This window comes from Oncorhynchus clarkii, chromosome 15, assembly GCF_045791955.1.
Source record: "Oncorhynchus clarkii lewisi isolate Uvic-CL-2024 chromosome 15, UVic_Ocla_1.0, whole genome shotgun sequence".
Lineage (NCBI taxonomy): Eukaryota > Metazoa > Chordata > Actinopteri > Salmoniformes > Salmonidae > Oncorhynchus > Oncorhynchus clarkii.
This window is the reverse complement of record NC_092161.1, coordinates 9451908-9475156: the sequence shown is the minus strand read 5'-3', so window position 1 is coordinate 9475156 and position 23249 is coordinate 9451908. Positions and strand designations below refer to the sequence as shown.

General features: G+C 46.1%; 1 protein-coding gene across 2 annotated transcripts in view; it reads left to right on the top strand.

The window, feature by feature from the left end:
* LOC139366891 (guanine nucleotide exchange factor VAV3-like) overlaps positions 1 to 23249 on the top strand; it is a 191031-nt gene that overhangs the window by 123267 nt on the left and 44515 nt on the right. For both annotated transcript variants that reach the window (XR_011626812.1, XM_071104630.1), the window contains exons 15-19: positions 6015 to 6124; positions 11880 to 11981; positions 12442 to 12533; positions 15209 to 15231; positions 17713 to 17746. Coding sequence is in view for 1 of the 2 variants with exons in the window: in XM_071104630.1 (XP_070960731.1) it covers positions 6015 to 6124; positions 11880 to 11981; positions 12442 to 12533; positions 15209 to 15231; positions 17713 to 17746 (361 nt within the window). In the remaining variant the exon portion in view is untranslated. The remainder of the gene's footprint in view (positions 1 to 6014; positions 6125 to 11879; positions 11982 to 12441; positions 12534 to 15208; positions 15232 to 17712; positions 17747 to 23249) is intronic.

The window sequence follows — 23249 nt, the reverse complement described above, 5'->3', positions numbered from 1 at the left end:
TCGTTCTTGTTACTTTAAGACCATCAGCAACATGCATCGTTCTTGTTACTTTAAGACCATCAGCAACATGCATCGTTCCTGTTACTTTAAGACCATCAGCAACATGCATCGCTCCTGTTACTTTAAAAGACCATCAGCAACATGCATCGTTCTTGTTACTTTAAGACCATCAGCAACATGCATCGTTACTGTTACTTTAAGACCATCAGCAACATGCATCGCTCCTGTTACTTTAAGACCATCAGCAACATGCATCGTTCTTGTTACTTTAAGACCATCAGCGACATGCATCGTTCCTGTTACTTTAAGACCATCAGCAACATGCATCGCTCCTGTTACTTTAAAAGACCATCAGCAACATGCATCGTTCTTGTTACTTTAAGACCATCAGCAACATGCATCGTTCCTGTTACTTTAAGACCATCAGCAACATGCATCGCTCCTGTTACTTTAAGACCATCAGCAGCATGCATCGTTCCTGTTACTTTAAAAGACCATCAGCAACATGCATCGCTCCTGTTACTTTAAGACCATCAGCAACATGCATCAATCCTGTTACTTTAAAAGACCATCAGCAACATGCATCGTTCCTGTTACTTTAAAAGACCATCAGCAACATGCATCGTTCCTGTTACTTTAAGACCATCAGCAACATGCATCGCTCCTGTTACTTTAAAAGACCATCAGCAACATGCATCGTTCCTGTTACTTTAAGACCATCAGCAACATGCATCGTTCCTGTTACTTTAAAAGACCATCAGCAACATGCATCGTTCCTGTTACTTTAAGACCATCAGCAACATGCATCGTTCCTGTTACTTTAAAAGACCATCAGCAACATGCATCGTTCCTGTTACTTTAAGCCCATTGTCTATCCTAAAAGTCTAGAGACCTACTCATCCAGATAAGCTGGTTTATACTGTACCTGTTTTCACACACCCCTTCACCTACCCCCCTTCACACCCTGTGTGATTGGCCAAGAGGCTCTCTTTCTCTTATCTGATTGGCTTGTGGCTTACCCTGACCGCTATACCTCTGAGCTCTGAGTGATGAATGGGACTATAACCTAAAGGCCACTTTAAAGGGGGAATCTGGACTTGACGCATCCATTTGTTGTTGTTTAAATCCCAGATTGCCCTTTTTAAAGTCTGTTTTTATTGTTTTATGAGCACAGCTTCCCTGAGCACTGAGCAGTACAGTACATGTAGGATACAGCTTCCCTGTGCACTGAGCAGTGCAGTACATGTAGGATACAGCTTCCCTGTGCACTGAGCAGTACAGTACAGTACATGTAGGATACAGCTTCCCTGTGCACTGAGCAGTGCAGTACATGTAGGATACAGCTTCCCTGTGCACTGAGCAGTACAGTACATGTAGGATACAGCTTCCCTGTGCACTGAGCAGTGCAGTACATGTAGGATACATCTTCCCTGTGCACTGAGCAGTACAGTACATGTAGGATACAGCTTCCCTGTGCACTGAGCAGTACAGTACATGTAGGATACAGCTTCCCTGTGCACTGAGCAGTACAGTACATGTAGGATACAGCTTCCCTGTGCACTGAGCAGTACAGTACATGTAGGATACAGCTTCCCTGTGCACTGAGCAGTACAGTACATGTAGGATACAGCTTCCCTGTGCACTGAGCAGTACAGTACATGTAGGATACAGCTTCCCTGTGCACTGAGCAGTACAGTACATGTAGGCTACAGCTTCCCTGTGCACTGAGCAGTACATTACATGTAGGATACAGCTTCCCTGTGCACTGAGCAGTACAGTACATGTAGGATACAGCTTCCCTGTGCACTGAGCAGTACAGTATATGTAGGATACAGCTTCCCTGTGCACTGAGCAGTACAGTACATGTAGGATACAGCTTCCCTGTGCACTGAGCAGTACAGTACATGTAGGTTACAGCTTCCCTGTGCACTGAGCAGTACAGTACATGTAGGATACAGCTTCCCTGTGCACTGAGCAGTACAGTACATGTAGGATACAGCTTCCCTGTGCACTGAGCAGTACAGTACATGTAGGATACAGCTTCCCTTTGCACTGAGCAGTACAGTACATGTAGGATACAGCTTCCCTGTGCACTGAGCAGTACAGTACATGTATGATACAGCTTCCCTGTGCACTGAGCAGTACAGTACATGTAGGATACAGCTTCCCGGTGCACTGAGCAGTGCAGTACATGTAGGATACAGCTTCCCTGTGCACTGAGCAGTACAGTACATGTAGGATACAGCTTCCCTGAGCACTGAGCAGTACAGTACATGTAGGATACAGCTTCCCTGTGCACTGAGCAGTGCAGTACATGTAGGATACAGCTTCCATGTGCACTGAGCAGTACAGTGCATGTAGGATACAGCTTCCCTGTGCACTGAGCAGTGCAGTACATGTAGGATACAGCTTCCCTGTGCACTGAGCAGTACAGTACATGTAGGTTACAGCTTCCCTGTGCACTGAGCAGTACAGTACATGTAGGATACAGCTTCCCTGTGCACTGAGCAGTACAGTACATGTAGGATACAGCTTCCCTGTGCACTGAGCAGTACAGTACATGTAGGATACAGCTTCCCTGTGCACTGAGCAGTACAGTACATGTAGGATACAGCTTCCCTGTGCACTGAGCAGTACAGTACATGTAGGATACAGCTTCCCTGTGCACTGAGCAGTACAGTACATGTAGGATACAGCTTCCCTGTGCACTGAGCAGTACAGTACATGTAGGATACAGCTTTCCTGTGCACTGAGCAGTACAGTACATGTAGGATACAGCTTCCCTGTGCACTGAGCAGTGCAGTACATGTAGGATACAGCTTCCCTGTGCAGTGAGCAGTACAGTACATGTAGGCTACAGCTTCCCTGTGCACTGAGCAGTACAGTATATGTAGGATACAGCTTCCCTGTGCACTGAGCAGTACAGTACATGTAGGATACAGCTTCCCTGTGCACTGAGCAGTACAGTACATGTAGGTTACAGCTTCCCTGTGCACTGAGCAGTACAGTACATGTAGGATACAGCTTCCCTGTGCACTGAGCAGTACAGTACATGTAGGATACAGCTTCCCTGTGCACTGAGCAGTACAGTACATGTAGGATACAGCTTCCCTTTGCACTGAGCAGTACAGTACATGTAGGATACAGCTTCTCTGTGCACTGAGCAGTACAGTACATGTATGATACAGCTTCCCTGTGCACTGAGCAGTACAGTACATGTAGGATACAGCTTCCCGGTGCACTGAGCAGTGCAGTACATGTAGGATACAGCTTCCCTGTGCACTGAGCAGTACAGTACATGTAGGATACAGCTTCCCTGAGCACTGAGCAGTACAGTACATGTAGGATACAGCTTCCCTGTGCACTGAGCAGTGCAGTACATGTAGGATACAGCTTCCATGTGCACTGAGCAGTACAGTGCATGTTGGATACAGCTTCCCTGTGCACTGAGCAGTACAGTACATGTAGGATACAGCTTCCCTGTGCACTGAGCAGTGCAGTACATGTAGGATACAGCTTCCCTGTGCACTGAGCAGTACAGTACATGTAGGTTACAGCTTCCCTGTGCACTGAGCAGTACAGTACATGTAGGATACAGCTTCCCTGTGCACTGAGCAGTACAGTACATGTAGGATACAGCTTCCCTGTGCACTGAGCAGTACAGTACATGTAGGATACAGCTTCCCTGTGCACTGAGCAGTACAGTACATGTAGGATACAGCTTCCCTGTGCACTGAGCAGTGCAGTACATGTAGGATACAGCTTCCCTGTGCACTGAGCAGTACAGTACATGTAGGATACAGCTTCCCTGTGCACTGAGCAGTACAGTACATGTAGGATACAGCTTCCCTGTGCACTGAGCAGTACAGTACATGTAGGATACAGCTTCCCTGTGCACTGAGCAGTGCAGTACATGTAGGATACAGCTTCCCTGTGCACTGAGCAGTACAGTACATGTAGGATACAGCTTCCCTGAGCACTGAGCATTGCAGTACATGTAGGATACAGCTTCCCTGTGCACTGAGCAGTGCAGTACATGTAGGATACAGCTTCCCTGTGCACTGAGCAGTACAGTACATGTAGGATACAGCTTCCCTGTGCACTGAGCAGTGCAGTACATGTAGGATACAGCTTCCCTTTGCACTGAGCAGTACAGTACATGTAGGATACAGCTTCCCTGTGCACTGAGCAGTACAGTACATGTAGGATACAGCTTCCCTGTGCACTGAGCAGTACAGTACATGTAGGATACAGCTTCCCTGTGCACTGAGCAGTGCAGTACATGTAGGATACAGCTTCCCTGTGCACTGAGCAGTGCAGTACATGTAGGATACAGCTTCCCTGTGCACTGAGCAGTACAGTACATGTAGGATACAGCTTCCCTGTGCACTGAGCAGTACAGTACATGTAGGATACAGCTTCCCTGTGCACTGAGCAGTGCAGTACATGTAGGATACATCTTCCCTGTGCACTGAGCAGTACAGTACATGTAGGATACAGCTTCCCTGTGCACTGAGCAGTACAGTACATGTAGGATACAGCTTCCCTGTGCACTGAGCAGTACAGTACATGTAGGATGCAGCTTCCCTGTGCACTGAGCAGTACAGTACATGTAGGATACAGCTTCCCTGTGCACTGAGCAGTACAGTACATGTAGGATACAGCTTCCCTGTGCACTGAGCAGTACAGTACATGTAGGATACAGCTTCCCTGTGCACTGAGCAGTACAGTACATGTAGGATACAGCTTCCCTGTGCACTGAGCAGTACAGTACATGTAGGATACAGCTTCCCTGTGCACTGAGCAGTACAGTACATGTAGGATACAGCTTCCCTGTGCACTGAGCAGTACAGTACATGTAATATACAGCTTCCCTGTGCACTGAGCAGTACAGCACATGTAGGATACAGCTTCCCTGTGCACTGAGCAGTACAGTACATGTAGGCAACAGAGGCCTATTACAACAGAACACACAATATTACCACTTGTTTATTGTGCCGACATTTGGGTCAGAGTTACATTTTTCAAGACAACTTCCTCTCTGAGTATTAACAAGGAGAGGTTGTTGTAGCAGGTTGTTATCACAGAGGCTGGAGTAATGGCTAGTCTTTGAAGTGGCTAATCGTTAGTGATTAAGTCCTGAAGTGTCTTGTCCGCCTCGTTGTCTGGGGCTACATGGACACCTGGCCAGGAGAACTCTGGGAACTCTCTCTTTCTCTCTTTCTCTCTCAATTAAATTTAAATTTAAGGGCTTTATTGGCATGGGAAACATATGTTCACATTGCCAAATGCAAGTGAAGTAGATAATAAACAAAAGTGAAATAAACAATACAAATTAACAGTAAACATTACACTCACAGAAGTTCCAAAAGGATAGACATTTCAAATGTCTCTCTCTTTCTTTCTCTCTGTCCTCTCTCTCTGCCCTCTCTCTCTCTGTCCTCTCTCTCTCTGTCTCTCTCTCTCTCTCTCTCTCTCTCTCTCTCTCTCTCTCTCTCTCTCTCTCTCTCTCTCTGTCCTCTCTCTCTCCCTGTCCTCTCTCTCTGTTCTCTCTCTCTCTCTTTCTCTCTCTCTGTCCTCTCTCCCTGTCCTCTCTCTCTGTTCTCTCTCTCTCTCTGTCCTCTCTCTGTCCTCTCTCTCTGTCTTCTCTCTCGCTCTGTCCTCTCTCTCTCTCTCTCTCTCTCTGTCTGTCCTCTCTCTCTCTGTTCTCTCTGTTCTCTCTCTCTCTGCCCTCTCTTTCTCTCTGTCCTCTCTCTCTCTGTGTCCTCTCTCTCTCTGTCCTCCCTCTCTCTCTCTGTTCTTTCTCTGTCCTCTCTCTCACGCTCTGTCCTCTTCCTCTGTCCTATCTTTCTCTGTCCTCTCTCTCAGTCCTCTCTGTGCTCTCTCTCTCTCTCTACCCCTGTTTACCTCACTCTCTCTCTTTCTATGTTCACTCCCATCTTCTACCGCTTGATGACCCCCTCTATCTACCGCTCTGTCTCTTTCTAGTTGACATTCTCATCCCTCTGTTGTAGTGGTCCTATGGGCTCTACCTAGCACACGACCAGGGGCAGAGCGGCTTCGAGTTCTTCTTCAAGACCAAGGAGCTGAGGAAGAAGTGGCTGGAGCAGTTTGGCATGGCCATGTGAGTCTTCTGTCCCATGTCCCATGTCTCACCTCTGCCTCACTCCTGTAGCGTTGTGAGTGTTGTGAGTGTTCTGTGAGAGAGACATATAGTGTGTGTCTTCTACTGTCTGTACAGAGCGTGATTAATGACCGTCACAGTACTGACGGGTCACTCTTCAGGTCTGTACAGAGTGTGATTAATGACCGTCACAAGAGGATGTATTTAAATATTAAGGGGATGTATAATCTATTTAAATATAACGGGGATGTATAATCTATTTAAATATAAAGGGGATGTATAAACTATTTAAATATAACGGAGATGTATAATCTATTTAAATATAACGGGGATGTATAATCTATTTAAATATTAAGGGGATGTATAAACTATTTAAATATAACGGGGATGTATAATCTATGTAAATATTAAGGGGATGCTTACTGGATCAAATGCATCACCGGTGGCATATACTTCAATAAACCCCAGTTTATGGACTGAATCTCTGCAATAGGCTGGAGATCTAACAATGTCTTGACAAAGAGGCTGAGTAGTAGCTCTTACTCAGAATGAGTTTTAACAAGTAGGCCATTGACTGAACTAAGTGCACAGTTGGCCATAGGACTATTGTCCCTGCCAAGTCCTATGTGGTCTCTTTCAGTCATTTGCTGGGGACTTCACTCCCACCTGTGTACTAACAAGTACGTGTCATCAGCCAAACACAAACACACCTGGTAATGCTAGTGGGGGGAGAGGGGAACTTGTCATACTGTACTTATTTTAGAGAGGAGGACGAGGAGATCAAAGGATCTGTTACTATTAGATACGTTGTTGGCACTGATAACTGCATTTACAATCAGTTTGGGGTGGGGGGCAGCTGCTATAGCAACACACAGCAGGGGGGTGGGCAGCTACTATAGCAACACACAGCACGGGGGGGCAGCTGCTATAGCAACACAGAGGGGGGGGGGGGCTGCAATAGCAACACACAGCAGGGGGGGGGCAGCTGCTATAGCAACACACAGCAGGGGGGCAGCTGCAATAGCAACACACAGCAGGGGGGCAGCTGTAATAGCAACACACAGAGGGGGGAGGGGGGGGCAGCTGCTATAGCAACACACAGCAGGGGGGCAGCTGCTATAGCAACACACAGCAGGGGGGCAGCTGCTATAGCAACACACAGCAGGGGGGCAGCTGCAATAGCAACACACAGAGGGGGGAGGGGGGGGCAGCTGCTATAGCAACACACAGCAGGGGGGCAGCTGCTATAGCAACACACAGCAGGGGGGCAGCTGCTATAGCAACACACAGCAGGGGGGCAGCTGCTATAGCAACACACAGCAGAGGGGGGCAGCTGCTATAGCAACACACAGCAGGGGGGCAGCTGCTATAGCAACACACAGCAGGGGGGCAGCTGCTATAGCAACACACAGCAGGGGGGCAGCTGCAATAGCAACACACAGAGGGGGGAGGGGGGGGCAGCTGCTATAGCAACACACAGCAGGGGGGCAGCTGCTATAGCAACACACAGCAGGGGGGCAGCTGCTATAGCAACACACAGCAGGGGGGCAGCTGCTATAGCAACACACAGCAGGGGGGTGGGCAGCTGCTATAGCAACCCACAGCAGGGGGGGGGCAGCTGCAATAGCAACACACAGCAGGGGGGCAGCTACTATAGCAACACACAGCAGGGGGGCAGCTACTATAGCAACACACAGCATGGGGGGGCAGCTACTATAACAACACACAGCAGGGGGGGCAGCTACTATAGCAACACACAGCAGGGGGGGGCAGCTACTATAACAACACACAGCAGGGGGGGCAGCTACTATAGCAACACACAGCAGGGGTGGGGGGCAGCTGCCATAGCAACACACAGCAGGGGGGAGCAGCTACTATAGCAACACACAGCGGGGGGGGCAGCTACTATAGCAACCCACAGCAGGGGGGGCAGCTGCTATAGCAACACACAGCAGGGGTGGGGCAGCTGCTATAGCAACACACAGCAGGGGGGGCAGCTACTATAGCAACACACAGCAGGGGGGGGAAGCTGATATATCAACACACAGCAGGGGGGGGGGGGCAGCTGTTATAGCAACACACAGCAGGGGTGGGGGGGCAGCTACTATAGCAACACACAGCAGGGGGGGGCAGCTGCAATAGCAACACACAGCAGGGGGGAGGCAGCTGCTATAGCAACACACAGCAGGGGGGAGGCAGCTGCTATAGCAACACACAGCAGGGGGTGGGGGGCAGCTGCTATAGCAACACACAGCAGGGGGGTGGGGGCAGCTGCTATAGCAACACACAGCAGGGGTGGGGGGCAGCTGCTATAGCAACACACAGCAGGGGGGGGGGGGCAGCTACTATAGCAACACACAGCAGGGGGGGGGCAGCTGCTATAGCAACACACAGCAGGGGGGGGCAGCTGCTATAGCAACACACAGCAGGGGTGGGGGGCAGCTACTATAGCAACACACAGCAGGGGGGGGCAGCTGCAATAGCAACACACAGCAGGGAGGAGGCAGCTGCTATAGCAACACACAGCAGGTGGTGGGGGGCAGCTACTATAGCAACACACAGCAGGGGGGGGCAGTTACTATAGCAACACACAGCGGGGGGGGGCAGCTACTATAGCAACACACAGCGGGGGGGAAGCTACTATAGCAACACACAGCGGGGGGGGCAGCTACTATAGCAACACACAGCAGGGGGGAGCAGCTACTATAGCAACACACAGCGGGGGGGCAGCTACTATAGCAACACACAGCGGGGGGGAAGCTACTATAGCAACACACAGCGGGGGGGCAGCTACTATAGCAACACACAGCGGGGGGGAAGCTACTGTAGCAACACACAGCGGGGGGGGCAGCTGCTATATCAACAAACAGCGGGGGGGGGGGGGCAGCTGCTATAGCAACACACAGCGGGGGTGGGGGGCAGCTACTATAGCAACACACAGCAGGGGGGGCAGCTGCTATAGCAACACACAGCAGGGGGGGCAGCTACTATAGCAACACACAGCAGGGGGCAGCTACTATAGCAACACACAGCAGGGGGGGGCAGCTACTATAGCAACACACAGCGGGGGTGGGGGGCAGCTGCTATAGCAACACACAGCAGGGGGCAGCTACTATAGCAACACACAGCAGGGGGGGCAGCTACTATAGCAACACACAGCGGGGGTGGGGGGCAGCTGCTATAGCAACACACAGCAGGGGGGTGGGCAGCTGCTATAGCAACACACAGCAGGGGGGTGGGCAGCTGCTATAGCAACACAATGCAGGGAGGATTGGGCAGCTGCTATAGCAACACACAGCAGGAGGGGCTGCTGCTATAGCAACACACAGCAGGGGGGGCTGCTGCTATTGCAACACACAGCAGGGGGGGTGGGCAGCTACTATAGCAACACAAAGCAGGGCGGTGGGCAGCTGCTATAGCAACCCACAGCAGGGGGTGGGAGGCAGCTACTATAGCAACACACAGCAGGGGGGAGGCAGCTGCTATAGCAACACACAGCAGGTGGTGGGGAGGCAGCTGCTATAGCAACACACAGCAGGGGATGGGAGGCAGCTGCTATAGCAACACAAAGCAGGGGGGTGGGCAGCTGCTATAGCAACACACAGCAGGGGGGGCTGCTGCTATAGCAACACACAGCAGGGGGGGCAGCTGCTATAGCAAAAAGTAATTTATAACATTAACAATGTCTACACTGTATTTCTGATCAATTTGATGTTATAATAATGGACAAAAAAATTGCTTTTCTTTCAAAACCAAGGGCATTTCTAAGTGACCACAAACGTTTGAATGGTAGTGTATATACAGTTGAAGTCGGAAGTTTATATACACCTTAGCCAACTACATTTAAACTCAGTTTTTCATAATTCCTGACATTTTATCCTAGTAAAAATTCCCTGTGTTAGGTCAGTTAGGATCACTACTTTATTTTAAGAATGTGAAATGTCAGAATAATAGTAGAGAGGATGATTTATTTCAGTGTTTAGTTTTTTCATCACATTCACAGAGGGTCAGAAGTTTACATGCTCTCAATTAGTATTTGGTAGCATTGCTTGTAAATTGTTTAACTTGGGTCAAACGTTTTGGGTAGCCTTCCACAAGCTTCCCACATTAAGTGGGACAGAGCTGACAGAGCTGCTGTAACTGAGTCAGGTTTGTAGGCCTCCTTGCTCGCACACGCTTTTTCAGTTCTGCCCACAAATGTTCAATAGGATTGAGGTCAGGGCTTTGTGATGGTCACTCCAATGCCTTGACTTTGCTGTTCTTAAGCCATTTTGCCACAACTTTGGAAGTATGCGTCTCCTTCCTGAGCAGTATGACGGCTGCGTGGTCCCATGGTGTTTATACTTGCGTACTATTGTTTGTACAGATGGATGTGGTACCTTCAGGCATTTGTTAATTGCTCCCAAGGATGAACCAGACTTGGCTGATTTCTTTTAATTTTCCCATGATGTCAAGCAAAGAGGAACTGAGTTTGAAGGCAGGCCTTGAAATACATCCACAGGTACAATTTACTCAAATGATGGCAATTAGTCTATCAGAAGCTTTTAAAGCCATAAATAGAGAGTATACAGTGGCAGAATACCTGACCACTGTGACTGCCTCAAACTTTGAAAGCTTTGACTATGTACACGCTCAGTGAGCATAGCCTTGCTATTGAGATTGGGCGCTGTAGGCAGACCTGGCTCTCAAGAGAAGACAGGCTATGTGCACACTGCCCACAAAATGAGGTGGAAACTGAGCTAGACTTCATAACCTCCTGCCAAATGTATGACCATATTAGAGACACACATTTCCTTCAGATTCCACAGATCCACAAAGAATTTGAAAACAAACCCAATTTTGATAAACTCCCATATCTACTGGGTGAAATACCACAGTGTGCCATCACAGCAGCAAGATCTATGACCTGTTGCCACAAGAAAAGGGCAACCAGGGAAGAACACACAACATATTTATTTTGATTTATTTTCCCTTTTGTACTTTAAGTATTTGTACATAATTTGACATTTGAAATGTCTTTATTATTTTGGAACTTTTGTGAGTGTAATGTTTAATGTATATTTGTATTGTTTATTTAACTTTTGTTTATTATCTACCTCACTTGCATTTGGCAATGTGAACATATGTTTCCCATGCCAATAAAGCCGTTACATTTAAATTGAGTTTGGAGGGGGAGAGAGAGAGAGAGAGAGAGAGAGAGAGAGAGAGAGAGAGAGAGAGAGAAGAGAGAGAGAGAGAGAGAGAGAGAGAGAGAGAGTGAGAGAGAGAGAGAGAGAGAGAGAGAGAGGGAAGAGAGACACTCTTTCAGTTTATTTGACACACAATCACTGAGTCACTTGGCTCCCTGGAGAGACTAAGGACTGATCCCAAACTGCTGTTTTGTCACGCGCTGCTGTTTCATGTTAGCCACCTGCTGTGCCCACGCTGACTTCAGCTCAGCGCATTGAGGAGCAGGAGGAGAGACATTTAGACCGATGATGTCATGGCACTTTAGTCCAACACACTCAGGAATATACTTGACCTAAGAATCAGGAAGTCTGTCTCGGGCTTGCTACCAGGTGGTGTTTTTGTTTAGTGATGTCAGCTGGCACTATTGGACTCTGTGAACGAACAATTTTACGACTAATGGGAATAATATAGAAATCAGTATGGATGACTGCAGATACCTTACCTCACAATGTGACAGTGAAAACATACTTTGTATTTTCTAGTCTTGTTTCCTCATGTCTTTTCTCTCCCTCTCTCTGTCCTGTAGATCCAACATCCGTCCAGAGAACGGCACCAGTAACTCCCACGAGTTCAAGATGCACACCTTCGACAGAATCACATCCTGTAGCTACTGCCACATGCTGCTAAGGTACAGGGTCACACAGTATAGTTGTCCTCTTGCACGGTCCAATCGATGTTCTAGGAATGCCCCTGACTGTCATCCACCCAGAATGGGAGGTTAGGGGTCATACAGGTTCATCTACTGGGGTCTTTGTCAGAGAGAGAGGAGGAGAGGATGAGAGGAGGAGAGGAGAGAGGAGGAGAGGAGAGAGAAGGAGAGGATGAGAGGAGGAGAGGAGGAGAGGAGGAGAGGAGAGAGGAGGAGAGGAGAGAGGAGGAGAGGAGAGAGGAGGAGAGGATGAGAGGAGGAGAGGAGAGAGGAGGAGAGGAGAGAGGAGGAGAGGAGAGAGGAGGAGAGGATGAGAGGAGGAGAGGAGAGATGAGGAGAGGAGGAGAGCAAAGGAAAGAAGAAGAGACACAAAGACACACACACACACACACACACACACACACACACACACTGGTTATCCCTGTCTTCTCTCTTCCAGGGGCATCTTTAACCAGGGGTACCTGTGCTCCAAGTGTGGTATTGGAGCCCATAAGGAATGTCTGGGGAGGTTTGGTAGCTGTGGAAAAACAGGTGAGAACCACCTCAAAACACACAGATGCAAGAAAGCATGCAACCACATGATGTAGGCAAACAAACGTAGTATGGTGTCTTTCATGTTAATGTGTATACCTGAAAGCTGCTGATAATGAACCTACGATAAGGAAAAGCTGCTGATAATGAATCTACAAAGCACAGACAGACACACAGACACACACACAGACACACACAGACAGACACACATACATACACACCGACACACACACACACACACACACACACACACACACACACACACACACACACACACACACACACACTCACACACACACACACACACACACACACACACACACACACACACACAGACACAGACACAGACACACACACACACACACATACAAACACATACACACACACACACACACACCAGCACTCACACCGACATGCGCACAGACACACACACACACACACACACACACACACACACACACACACACACACAGACACACATACATACACACACACACACACACACACACACACACACACACACACACACACACACACACACACACACACACACACACACACACACACAGACACAGACACAGGCACACACACACACACATACACACACACACACACACACACACACACACAGACACAGACACACACACACACATACACACACACACACACACATACACACCGACACGCACACCAGCACTCACACCGACATACGCACAGACACACACACACACCGACACACACACCGACTCACACTCCAACACACCGTCACACACCTACACACACACATACACCGACTCACTCTCCAACACACCGACACACACCTACACACACACACCAACTCACACTCCAACACACTGACACACACCTACACACACACACACACCGACTCACACTCCAACACATCTACACACACACACACACACACACACACACCGACACACACTCCAAGACACCGACACACACACACCGACTCACACTCCAACACACCGACACACACCGACACACACAAACACACCGACACACACTCCAACACACCGACACACACACACACACAAATACAGGCAAACTCATTACTTCCCTTCAGAGATACCCTTTATACCCTTTAGTTATATGTGATGTTGGAACTATGATGTCACGACAAGATGTCACTACATCTTGCTTTGTTACGCTTTTTTATAACATCCTGATGTTGGCTGAGTATGTCTAGGTAAGGTAACCTCATCACCACATATCAGTTGCTGGCTGGGTATTTCTAGGTAAGGTAACCTCATCACCACATATCAGTTGTTGGCTGAGTATGTCTAGGTAAGGTAACCTCATCACCACATATCAGTTGCTGGCTGGGTATTTCTAGGTAAGGTAACCTCATCACCACATATCAGCTGTTGGCTGAGTATGTCTAGGTAAGGTAACCTTATCACCACATATCAGTTGTTGGCTGAGTATGTCTAGGTAAGGTAACCTTATCACCACATATCAGTTGTTGGCTGAGTATGTCTAGGTAAGGTAACCTTATCACCACATATCAGTTGTTGGCTGAGTATGTCTAGGTAAGGTAACCTCATCACCACATATCAGTTCTTGGCTGAGTATGTCTAGGTAAGGTAACCTTATCACCACATATCAGTTGTTGGCTGAGTATGTCTAGGTAAGGTAACCTTATCACCACATATCAGTTGTTGGCTGAGTATTTCTAGGTAAGGTAACCTTATCACCACATATCAGTTGTTGGCTGAGTATGTCTAGGTAAGGTAACCTTATCACCACATATCAGGTGTTGGCTGGGTATTTCTAGGTAACGTAACCTTATCACCACATATCAGTTGTTGGCTGAGTATGTCTAGGTAAGGTAACCTTATCACCACATATCAGTTGTTGGCTGAGTATTTATAGGATTCCAGATAATAAGCACAACCAGAGAACAAAACAACATCCAATCAGGAATGTGCATTACTGCATTGAATACTTCAGCAATAAGTCCTGAGGAAGTATGGTAGATGGTCTCTATTCCAGGGCTAAGGGCTGTTCTTCAGCACGACGCAACGCGGAGTGCCTGGACACAGCCCTTAGCCGTGGTATATTGGCCATATATCACAAACTCCCGAGGTGCCTTATTGCTACTGGTTACCAACTTAATTAGAGCAGGAAAAAACAAATGTTTCGTCATACCTGTGGTATACGGTATGATATACCACGGTTGTCAGCCAATCGGCATTCAAGGGCTCGAACCACACAGTTTATAATGTATTCTACGACACAGCTGTTTACAGTAGTCTGTCTCCCGGGTGGTCTGCAGGTGAAGCTCACTGCTGTTTACCTCAGGTCCCAGTTGACTCTCTCTCTCCCTCTGCTCTGCCTTATCAGCCCTGAGCAGCGGCACTTTGTGTAACAGGTCAAAGTTCCATTCAAAGCTGCCTGCCTGCAGACGAGTGAGAGGGAGTAGGGAGGGTGGGAGGGAGGGGGAGGGCTGGTTTTTGAGGGGGTGTAGCCCGTCCCACGGGAGCCAATGAACAAACAGAGAGCTAACTCAAAACAGAACAGTCGTAAGCCTCAAGTGGTCTACTCTTGGCTGTCAGGTACCTTCAGCACAACACAACAAACCAAACAGTCAAGAGAGTGTGATGGTTATGCTCCTTGTCACCCACTCACCATGCCTGTTTTCAAACTCCTTTCAGATCTGGGCGCCTTGAAAACACAGGTGAGACAGTGTGCGTGTTTGTGTGTGTGTGTGTGTGTGTGTGTGTGTGTGTGTGTGTGTGTGTGTGTGTGTGTGTGTGTGTAGTGTGTGTGCATGGGTGTGTTTGCGTGTATATGTTTGTGTCTGTGTGTGTGTGTAGTGTTTGTGCACTCGTGTGTTTGCGTCTATATGTTTATGTGTGTGTGCATGCGTGTGTTTGCGTGTGTGTGTGTGTGTGTGTGTGGTGTGTGTGCATGCGTGTGTTTGCCTGTGTGTGTGTGTTTGTGTGTGTGTGTGTGCGTGGTGTGTGTGAGCATGCGTGTGTTTGCGTGTGTGTGTTTGTGTGTGTGCGTGGTATGTGTGTGTTTGTGTGTGTGTTTGTGTATGTGTGTATGTGTGTGTGTGTGTGTGTGTGTGTGTGTGTGTGTGTCTTGGTGTGTGTGCATGCGTGTGTGTGTGTGTGTGTGTGTGTGTGTGTCTTGGTGTGTGTGCATGCGTGTGTTTGCGTGTGTGTGTGTGTGTGTGTGTGTGTGTGTGTGTGTGTGTGTGTCTTGGTCCTCACTCCTTTCTCTCCTCCAAAGTTCTGCTCTGTTCTGTTTGAACGTTTGGAAGACGTTCCCTCCCCTCTATTGACATTATCCAGGAGACTCCGATTGACTGATGTCAGCATGAACAGATAGAGAGTGAATGCAAGTCTTGTGTAGATGATTTGGAGAGTTGTGACGGCCAGATCTTAGCCCATATCTGCAGTCCCATGTCTTGCATTTCATAACTTTTCCACTTTCATACTGTAGCAGATTAGGGGCGGCAGGGTAGCCGTTCAAATCCCCGAGCTGACAAGGTACAAATCTGTCATTCTGCTCCTGAACAGGCAGTTAACCCACTGTTTCTGGGCCGTCATTGAAAATAAGAATTTGTTCTTTAACTGACTTGCCTACTTAAATAAACATTAAATATATATATATATATATATATATATATATATATATATATTTTTTTTTAAATGTCTACACTTTATTTGTGATCAATTTTATGTTATTTTAATGGGGGAAAATGATTTTCCTTAAAAAACAAGGAAATGTCCAAGTGACCCCATACTTTAGATCGGTAGTGTACCTACTAGTGTACTAAGCTACACATCTACATACTAGTGAAAAGAGCAAATCAATCCCAGAATAACAGCAAAGAACCATGTGAAGATGTCGAAGGAAAAGGGTACGAAAGTATCTATACCACAGTAAAACGAGTCCTATAATCAACATAACCTGAAGGGCCGCTCAGCAAGGAAGAAGCCACTGCTCCAAAAGCGCCATAAAAAAGCCAGACTACGGTTTGCAACTGCACATGGGGACAAAGATCATACTTTTTGGAGAAATGTCCTGTGGTCTGATGAAACAAAAATAGAACTGTTTGGCCATAATGACCATCGTTATGTTTGGAGGAAAAAGGGGCGAGGCTTGCAAGCCGAAGAACACCATCCCAACCGTGAAGCACAGGGGTGGCAGCATCATGTTGTGGGGGTGCTTTGCTGCAGGAGGGACTGGTAAACTTCACAAAATAGATGTCATCATGTACACCTACATACTAGCATACGTCACTAACTGGTGTTTTGTGGGTACTATTTAATGAAGCTGCCAGTGGAGGACTTGTGAGGCATCTGTTTCTCAAACTAGACACTCTAATGTACTTGTCATCTTGCTCAGTTGTGCACCGGGGCCTCCCACTCCGCTTTCTATTCTGGTTAGGGCCAGTTTGCACTGTTCTGTGAAGGGAGTAGTACAGCGTTGTATGAGATCTTCAGTTTCTTGGCAATTTCTCGCATGGAATAGCCTATATTTCTCAGAACAAGAATAGACTAGACGACTAGAATAGACGAGTTTCAGAAGAAAGTGTTCTGTTTCTGGCCAATTTGAGCCTGTAAATCAAACCTACAAATGCTGATGCTCCAGATACTCAACTAGACTAAAGTAGGCCAGTTGTATTGCTTCTTTAATCAGGAGAGAGAGATTAATTAACAGTTTTCAGATGTGCTAACATAATTGCAAAAGGGTTTTTTAATGATGAATTAGCCTTTTAAAATGATAATCTTGTATTAGCTAACACAACATGCCATTGGAAGACAGGAGTGATGGTTGCTGATAATGGGCCTCTCTCTGTACGCCTATATAGATATTCCATAAAAAATCTGCCGTTTCCAGCTACAATAGTCATTTACAACATTAACGATGTCTACACTGTATTTATGATCAATGTGATGTTATTTTAATGGACATTTTTTAAACATTTTCTTTCAATAACAATCACATTTCTAAGTGACCCCAAACCTTTGAACGGTGGTGTAGGAACTATGTAGGTTAGTGAGTGGAAACATTAGATTGACATCTCACCCTCTCTGAACAATCCTGTGTTTCAGAGTGCAGTGAGAGTGAACTTGGTTGGTAATGAAATGACTCAGTGTGTGTGTGTGTGTGTCACAGTGGTGTTTGTTTTCTGACTTTGCAGGAAAAACCCTTGCACGGAGGGCGCTCAGATCCAGGTTAGTGCATTCTGAACACACCATGACAATAACCGTCATGTCCTACCCAGTAATATAATCCCTCTTCTTGCGCTCTCTATTTGACTCTCTCTCTCTCTCTCTCTCTCTCTCTCTCTCTCTCTCTCTCTCTCGCTTTCTCACGCTCTCTATCTCTCTCTCTCTTTCAATCTCTCTCTTTCTCTCTCTCTCTTTCTCTCTCGCTCTATTTCTCTCTCTCGCTTTCTCACGCTCTCTATTTGACTCTCTCTCTATTTGACTCTCTCTCTCTCGCTTTCTCACGCTCTCGCTCACTCTTTCAATCTCTCTCTTTCTCTCTCTCACTTTCTCACTCTCTCGCTGTATTTCTCTCTCTCTCTCGCTCTCTCTCGCTTTCTCACGCTCTCACTCTTTCAATCTCTCTCTTTCTCTCTCTCACTTTCTCACTCTCTCGCTCTATTTCTCTCTCTCTCGCTCTCTCTCGCTCTCTCTCGCTTTCTCACGCTCTCTCTCTCACTCTTTCAATCTCTCTCTTTCTCTCTCTCACTTTCTCACTCTCTCGCTCTATTTCTCTCTCTCTCTCGCTCTCTCTCGCTTTCTCACGCTCTCGCTCTCGCTCTCACTCTTTCAATCTCTCTCTTTCTCTCTCTCACTTTCTCACTCTCTCGATCTCTCTCTCTCTCTCACACACCCTCTATCTCTCTAACTCTATTTCTCTCTCTATTGCTCTCTCACTCTCTCGCTCTATTTCTCTCTCTCTCTCTCTCGCTCTCTCTCTCTCTCTCACACACCCTTTATCTCTCTCTCTCTCTCTCTCTCTCTCTCTCTCTCTCTCACACACACCCTCTATCTCTCTAACTCTATCTCTCTCTTTCTCTCTCTCACTTTCTCACTCTCTCTCTCGATCTCTCTCTCTCTCTCACACACCCTCTATCTCTCTAACTCTATCTCTCTCTCTATTTCTTGCTCTCTCCTTCTTTTCTCTGTGGGAATAAACCATGACATACTGCAACCTCTCAAATCAAAGAGGAGGAGGGTGTAAATTGCCTGTAAACTCTCCCCGCTTTCCCTTGTAATTTCCCCTCTGTGAAAAATTCTTATTGACCCACCAGACAGTGAAATCAATAGGCACTTGATTGCTTGGGACCTTATCATTTCATAATTATCCGCACTCGCATAGTTCTGTCTGCTCAAAGGCGAGTTAACACAGGGTTTGTCCTTGTGTTGATTGGAAGTGCATTTCGTGCCCTAAGACTCTGTTCTCCTCACTGATAATTGTCATGGTACCGGTGTCTGTGCCGGATAGGGCAAGCTAACACATGTAGCCCACACTCAATAGGTTGTTACATGGATTCAGGTACCAACAAAGCAAGTCATGTCAGTCCCCAATCTTGCCCTGATATAGTCTATAGTTAGAGCAGAGGAATAGAGTGTCAGAGTGACATAGTTCAGGACAGCAGTGCTGCTGTAAGACAAACAGGAAACAACCAGTTGGTTGTTATTGTGGAGCAGTAACCAGGTCTAGTAACCAGGTCTAGTACCAGGTCTAGTAACCAGGTCTAATAACCAGGTCTAGTAACCAGGTCTAATAACCCGGTCTAATAACCAGGTCTAGTAACCAGGTCTAATAACCAGGTATAGTAACCAGGTCTAGTAACCAGGTCTAGTAACCAGGTCTAGTACCAGGTCTAGTAACCAGGTCTAATAACCAGGTCTAATAAGCAGGTCTAGTAACGAGGTCTAGTACCAGGTCTAGTAACCAGGTCTAATAACCAGGTCTAATAACCAGGTCTAGTAACCAGGTCTAATAACCAGGTATAGTAACCAGGTCTAGTAACCAGGTATAGTAACCAGGTCTAATAACCAGGTCTAGTAACCAGGTCTAGTAACCAGGTCTAATAACCAGGTATTGTAACCAGGTCTAATAACCAGGTCTAGTAACCAGGTCTAGTAACCAGGTCTAAAAACCAGGTCTAGTAACCAGGTCTAGTAACCAGGTCTAGTAACCAGGTCTATTAACCAGGTCTAGTAAACAGGTGTAATAACCAGGTCTAGTAACCAGGTCTAGTAACCAGGTCTAGTAACCAGGTCTAGTAACCAGGTCTATTAACCAGGTCTAGTAACCAGGTCTAATAACCAGGTCTAGTAACCAGGTCTAATAACCAGGTCTAGTAACCAGGTCTATTAACCATGTCTAGTAACCAGGTCTAGTAAACAATTCTAGAAAACAAGTCTAATAACCGGGTATTATAACCAGGTCTAGTAACCAGGTCTAGTAACCAGGTCTAGTAACCAGGTCTATTAACCAGGTCTAGTAACCAGGTCTAATAACCAGGTCTAGTAACCAGGTCTAATAACCAGGTCTAGTAACCAGGTCTAATAACCAGGTCTAGTAACCAGGTCTAATAACCAGGTCTAGTAACCAGGTCTAGTAACCAGGTCTAATAAACAGGTCTTGTAAACAGGTCTAATAACCAGGTCTAGTAACCAGGTCTATTAACCAGGTCTAGTAAACAGGTCTAATAACCAGATCTAGTAACCAGGTCTAGTACCAGGTCTAGTAACCAGTTCTAATAACCAGGTCTAGTAACCAGGTCTAGTAGCCAGGTCTAGTAACCAGGTCTAGTAACCAGGTCTAGTACCAGGTCTAGTAACCAGGTCTAATAACCAGGTCTAATAAGCAGGTCTAGTAACGAGGTCTAGTACCAGGTCTAGTAACCAGGTCTAATAACCAGGTCTAATAACCAGGTCTAGTAACCAGGTCTAATAACCAGGTATAGTAACCAGGTCTAGTAACCAGGTATAGTAACCAGGTCTAATAACCATGTCTAGTAACCAGGTCTAGTAACCAGGTCTAATAACCAGGTCTTGTAACCAGGTCTAATAACCAGGTCTAGTAACCAGGTCTAGTAACCAGGTCTAGTAACCAGGTCTAATAACCAGGTCTAGTAACCAGGTCTAGTAACCAGGTCTAGTAACCAGGTCTATTAACCAGGTCTAGTAAACAGGTCTAATAACCAGGTCTAGTAACCAGGTCTAGTAACCAGGTCTAGTAACCAGGTCTAGTAACCAGGTCTATTAACCAGGTCTAGTAACCAGGTCTAATAACCAGGTCTAGTAACCAGGTCTAGTAACCAGGTCTAGTAACCAGGTCTAGTAACCAGGTCTATTAACCAGGTCTAGTAACCAGGTCTAATAACCAGGTCTAGTAACCAGGTCTAATAACCAGGTCTAGTAACCAGGTCTATTAACCATGTCTAGTAACCAGGTCTAGTAAACAATTCTAGAAAACAAGTCTAATAACCGGGTATTATAACCAGGTCTAGTAACCAGGTCTAGTAACCAGGTCTAATAACCAGGTCTTGTAAACAGGTCTAATAACCAGGTCTAGTAACCAGGTCTAGTAACCAGGTCTAGTAACCAGGTCTAATAACCAGGTCTAGTAACCAGGTCTAGTAACCAGGTCTAGTAACCAGGTCTATTAACCAGGTCTAGTAAACAGGTCTAATAACCAGGTCTAGTAACCAGGTCTAGTAACCAGGTCTAGTAACCAGGTCTAGTAACCAGGTCTAGTAACCAGGTCTAGTAAACAGGTCTAATAACCAGGTCTAGTAACCAGGTCTAATAACCAGGTCTAATAAGCAGGTCTAGTAACCAGGTCTAGTAACCGGGTATTATAACCAGGTCTAGTAACCAGGTCTAGTAACCAGGTCTAGTAACCAGGTCTATTAACCAGGTCTAGTAACCAGGTCTAGTAACCAGGTCTAATAACCAGGTCTAGTAAACAATTCTAGTAAACAAGTCTAATAACCGGGTATTATAACCAGGTCTAGTAAACAGTCTAGTAAACAGTCTAGTAAACAATTCTAGTAAACAAGTCTAATAACCGGGTATTATAACCAGGTCTAGTAAACAGTCTAGTAAACAGTCTAGTAAACAATTCTAGTAAACAAGTCTAATAACCGGGTATTATAACCTGGTCTAGTAAACAGGTAGTGTACAAGGTTATCCCTCATCTGAGAACTGGAGGAACTAGTGTACAATGATACTGTCTGTTTGCAGGGTTGATTTGAGAGAGGTTATGGTTATGATCGAACGTCCGGTGTGTGTGTGTGTGTGTGTGTGTGTGTGTGTGTGTGTGTGTGTGTGTGTGTGTGTGTGTGTGTGTGTGTGTGTGTGTGTGTGTGTGTGTGTGTGTGTGTGTGTGTGTGTGTGTGTGTGTGTGTGTATCTTCATTATCTTCTATAATTGGATCATTAATATTTTAGGAGAGTTAGAAGAGCCTGCCTGAAAAAGCCCACACACACACCTTGCTGCATTCTGCACAAGCAAATACACACACCAATACACACACACATATACACACACTCCATCAGCATCACGTCCAGGGTGTGGAGTTTCAGTGTAACATAAAGTCATAGGAGTCACCTTGGGTATATTGGGGTCTCTGGATTCATTAGGTTGCTCAGTATGAAAGGGCATCCGTTCAGTTCTGCTCTGTGCTGGTACTAGAATACAGCTTATCTGCTGGGAGGCAGTCTCTCTCTCTTTCTATCTCTCTCTCCCTCTCTCTTTCTCTCTCTCTCTTTCTCTCTCTCTTTCAATTCAATTCAATTCAATTCAAGGGCTTTATTGGCATGGGAAACATGTGTTAACATTGCCAAAGCAAGTGAGGTAGACAACATACAAAGTGAAAATATAAAGTGAAAAACAACAAAAATTAACAGTAAACATTACACATACAGAGGTTTCAAAACAGTAAAGACATTACAAATGTCATATTATATATATATATATACAGTGTTTTAACAATGTACAAATGGTTAAAGGACACAAGATAAAATAAATAAGCATAAATATGGGTTGTATTTACAATGGTGTGTGTTCTTCACTGGTTGCCCTTTTCTCGTGGCAACAGGTCACAAATCTTGCTGCTGTGATGGCACACTGTGGAATTTCACCCTCTCTCTCTTTCTCTCTCTCTCTCTCTCTCTCTCTCTCTCTCTCACCTCTTTCTCACTCTTTCTCTCCCATCTCTCTCTCTCTCAATTCAATTCAATTGAAGGGGCTTTATTGGCATGGGAAACATGTGTTAACATTGCCAAAGCAAGTGAGGTAGATAATATACAAAAGTGAAATAAATAATAAAAATTAACAGTAAACATTACACATACAGAAGTTTCAAAACAATAAAGACATTACAAATGTCATATTATACATATATATACAGTGTTGTAACAATGTACACTCTTTCTCTCCTATCTCTCTCTCTCTCTCTCTCTCTCTCTCTCTCCCCCTTTCTCACTCTTTCTCTCACATCTCTCTTCAATTCAATTTAAGGGCTTTATTGGCAAATGTATTTTAACGTTGCCAAAACAACAAGAATGAACAGTAAACATTACACTCACAAAAGTTCCAGAAGAATAAAGACATTTCAAATGTCATATGTCTATATACAGTGTTATAAAGATGTGCAAATAGTTAAAGTACAAAATGGAAGATAAATAAACATAAATATGGGTTGTTT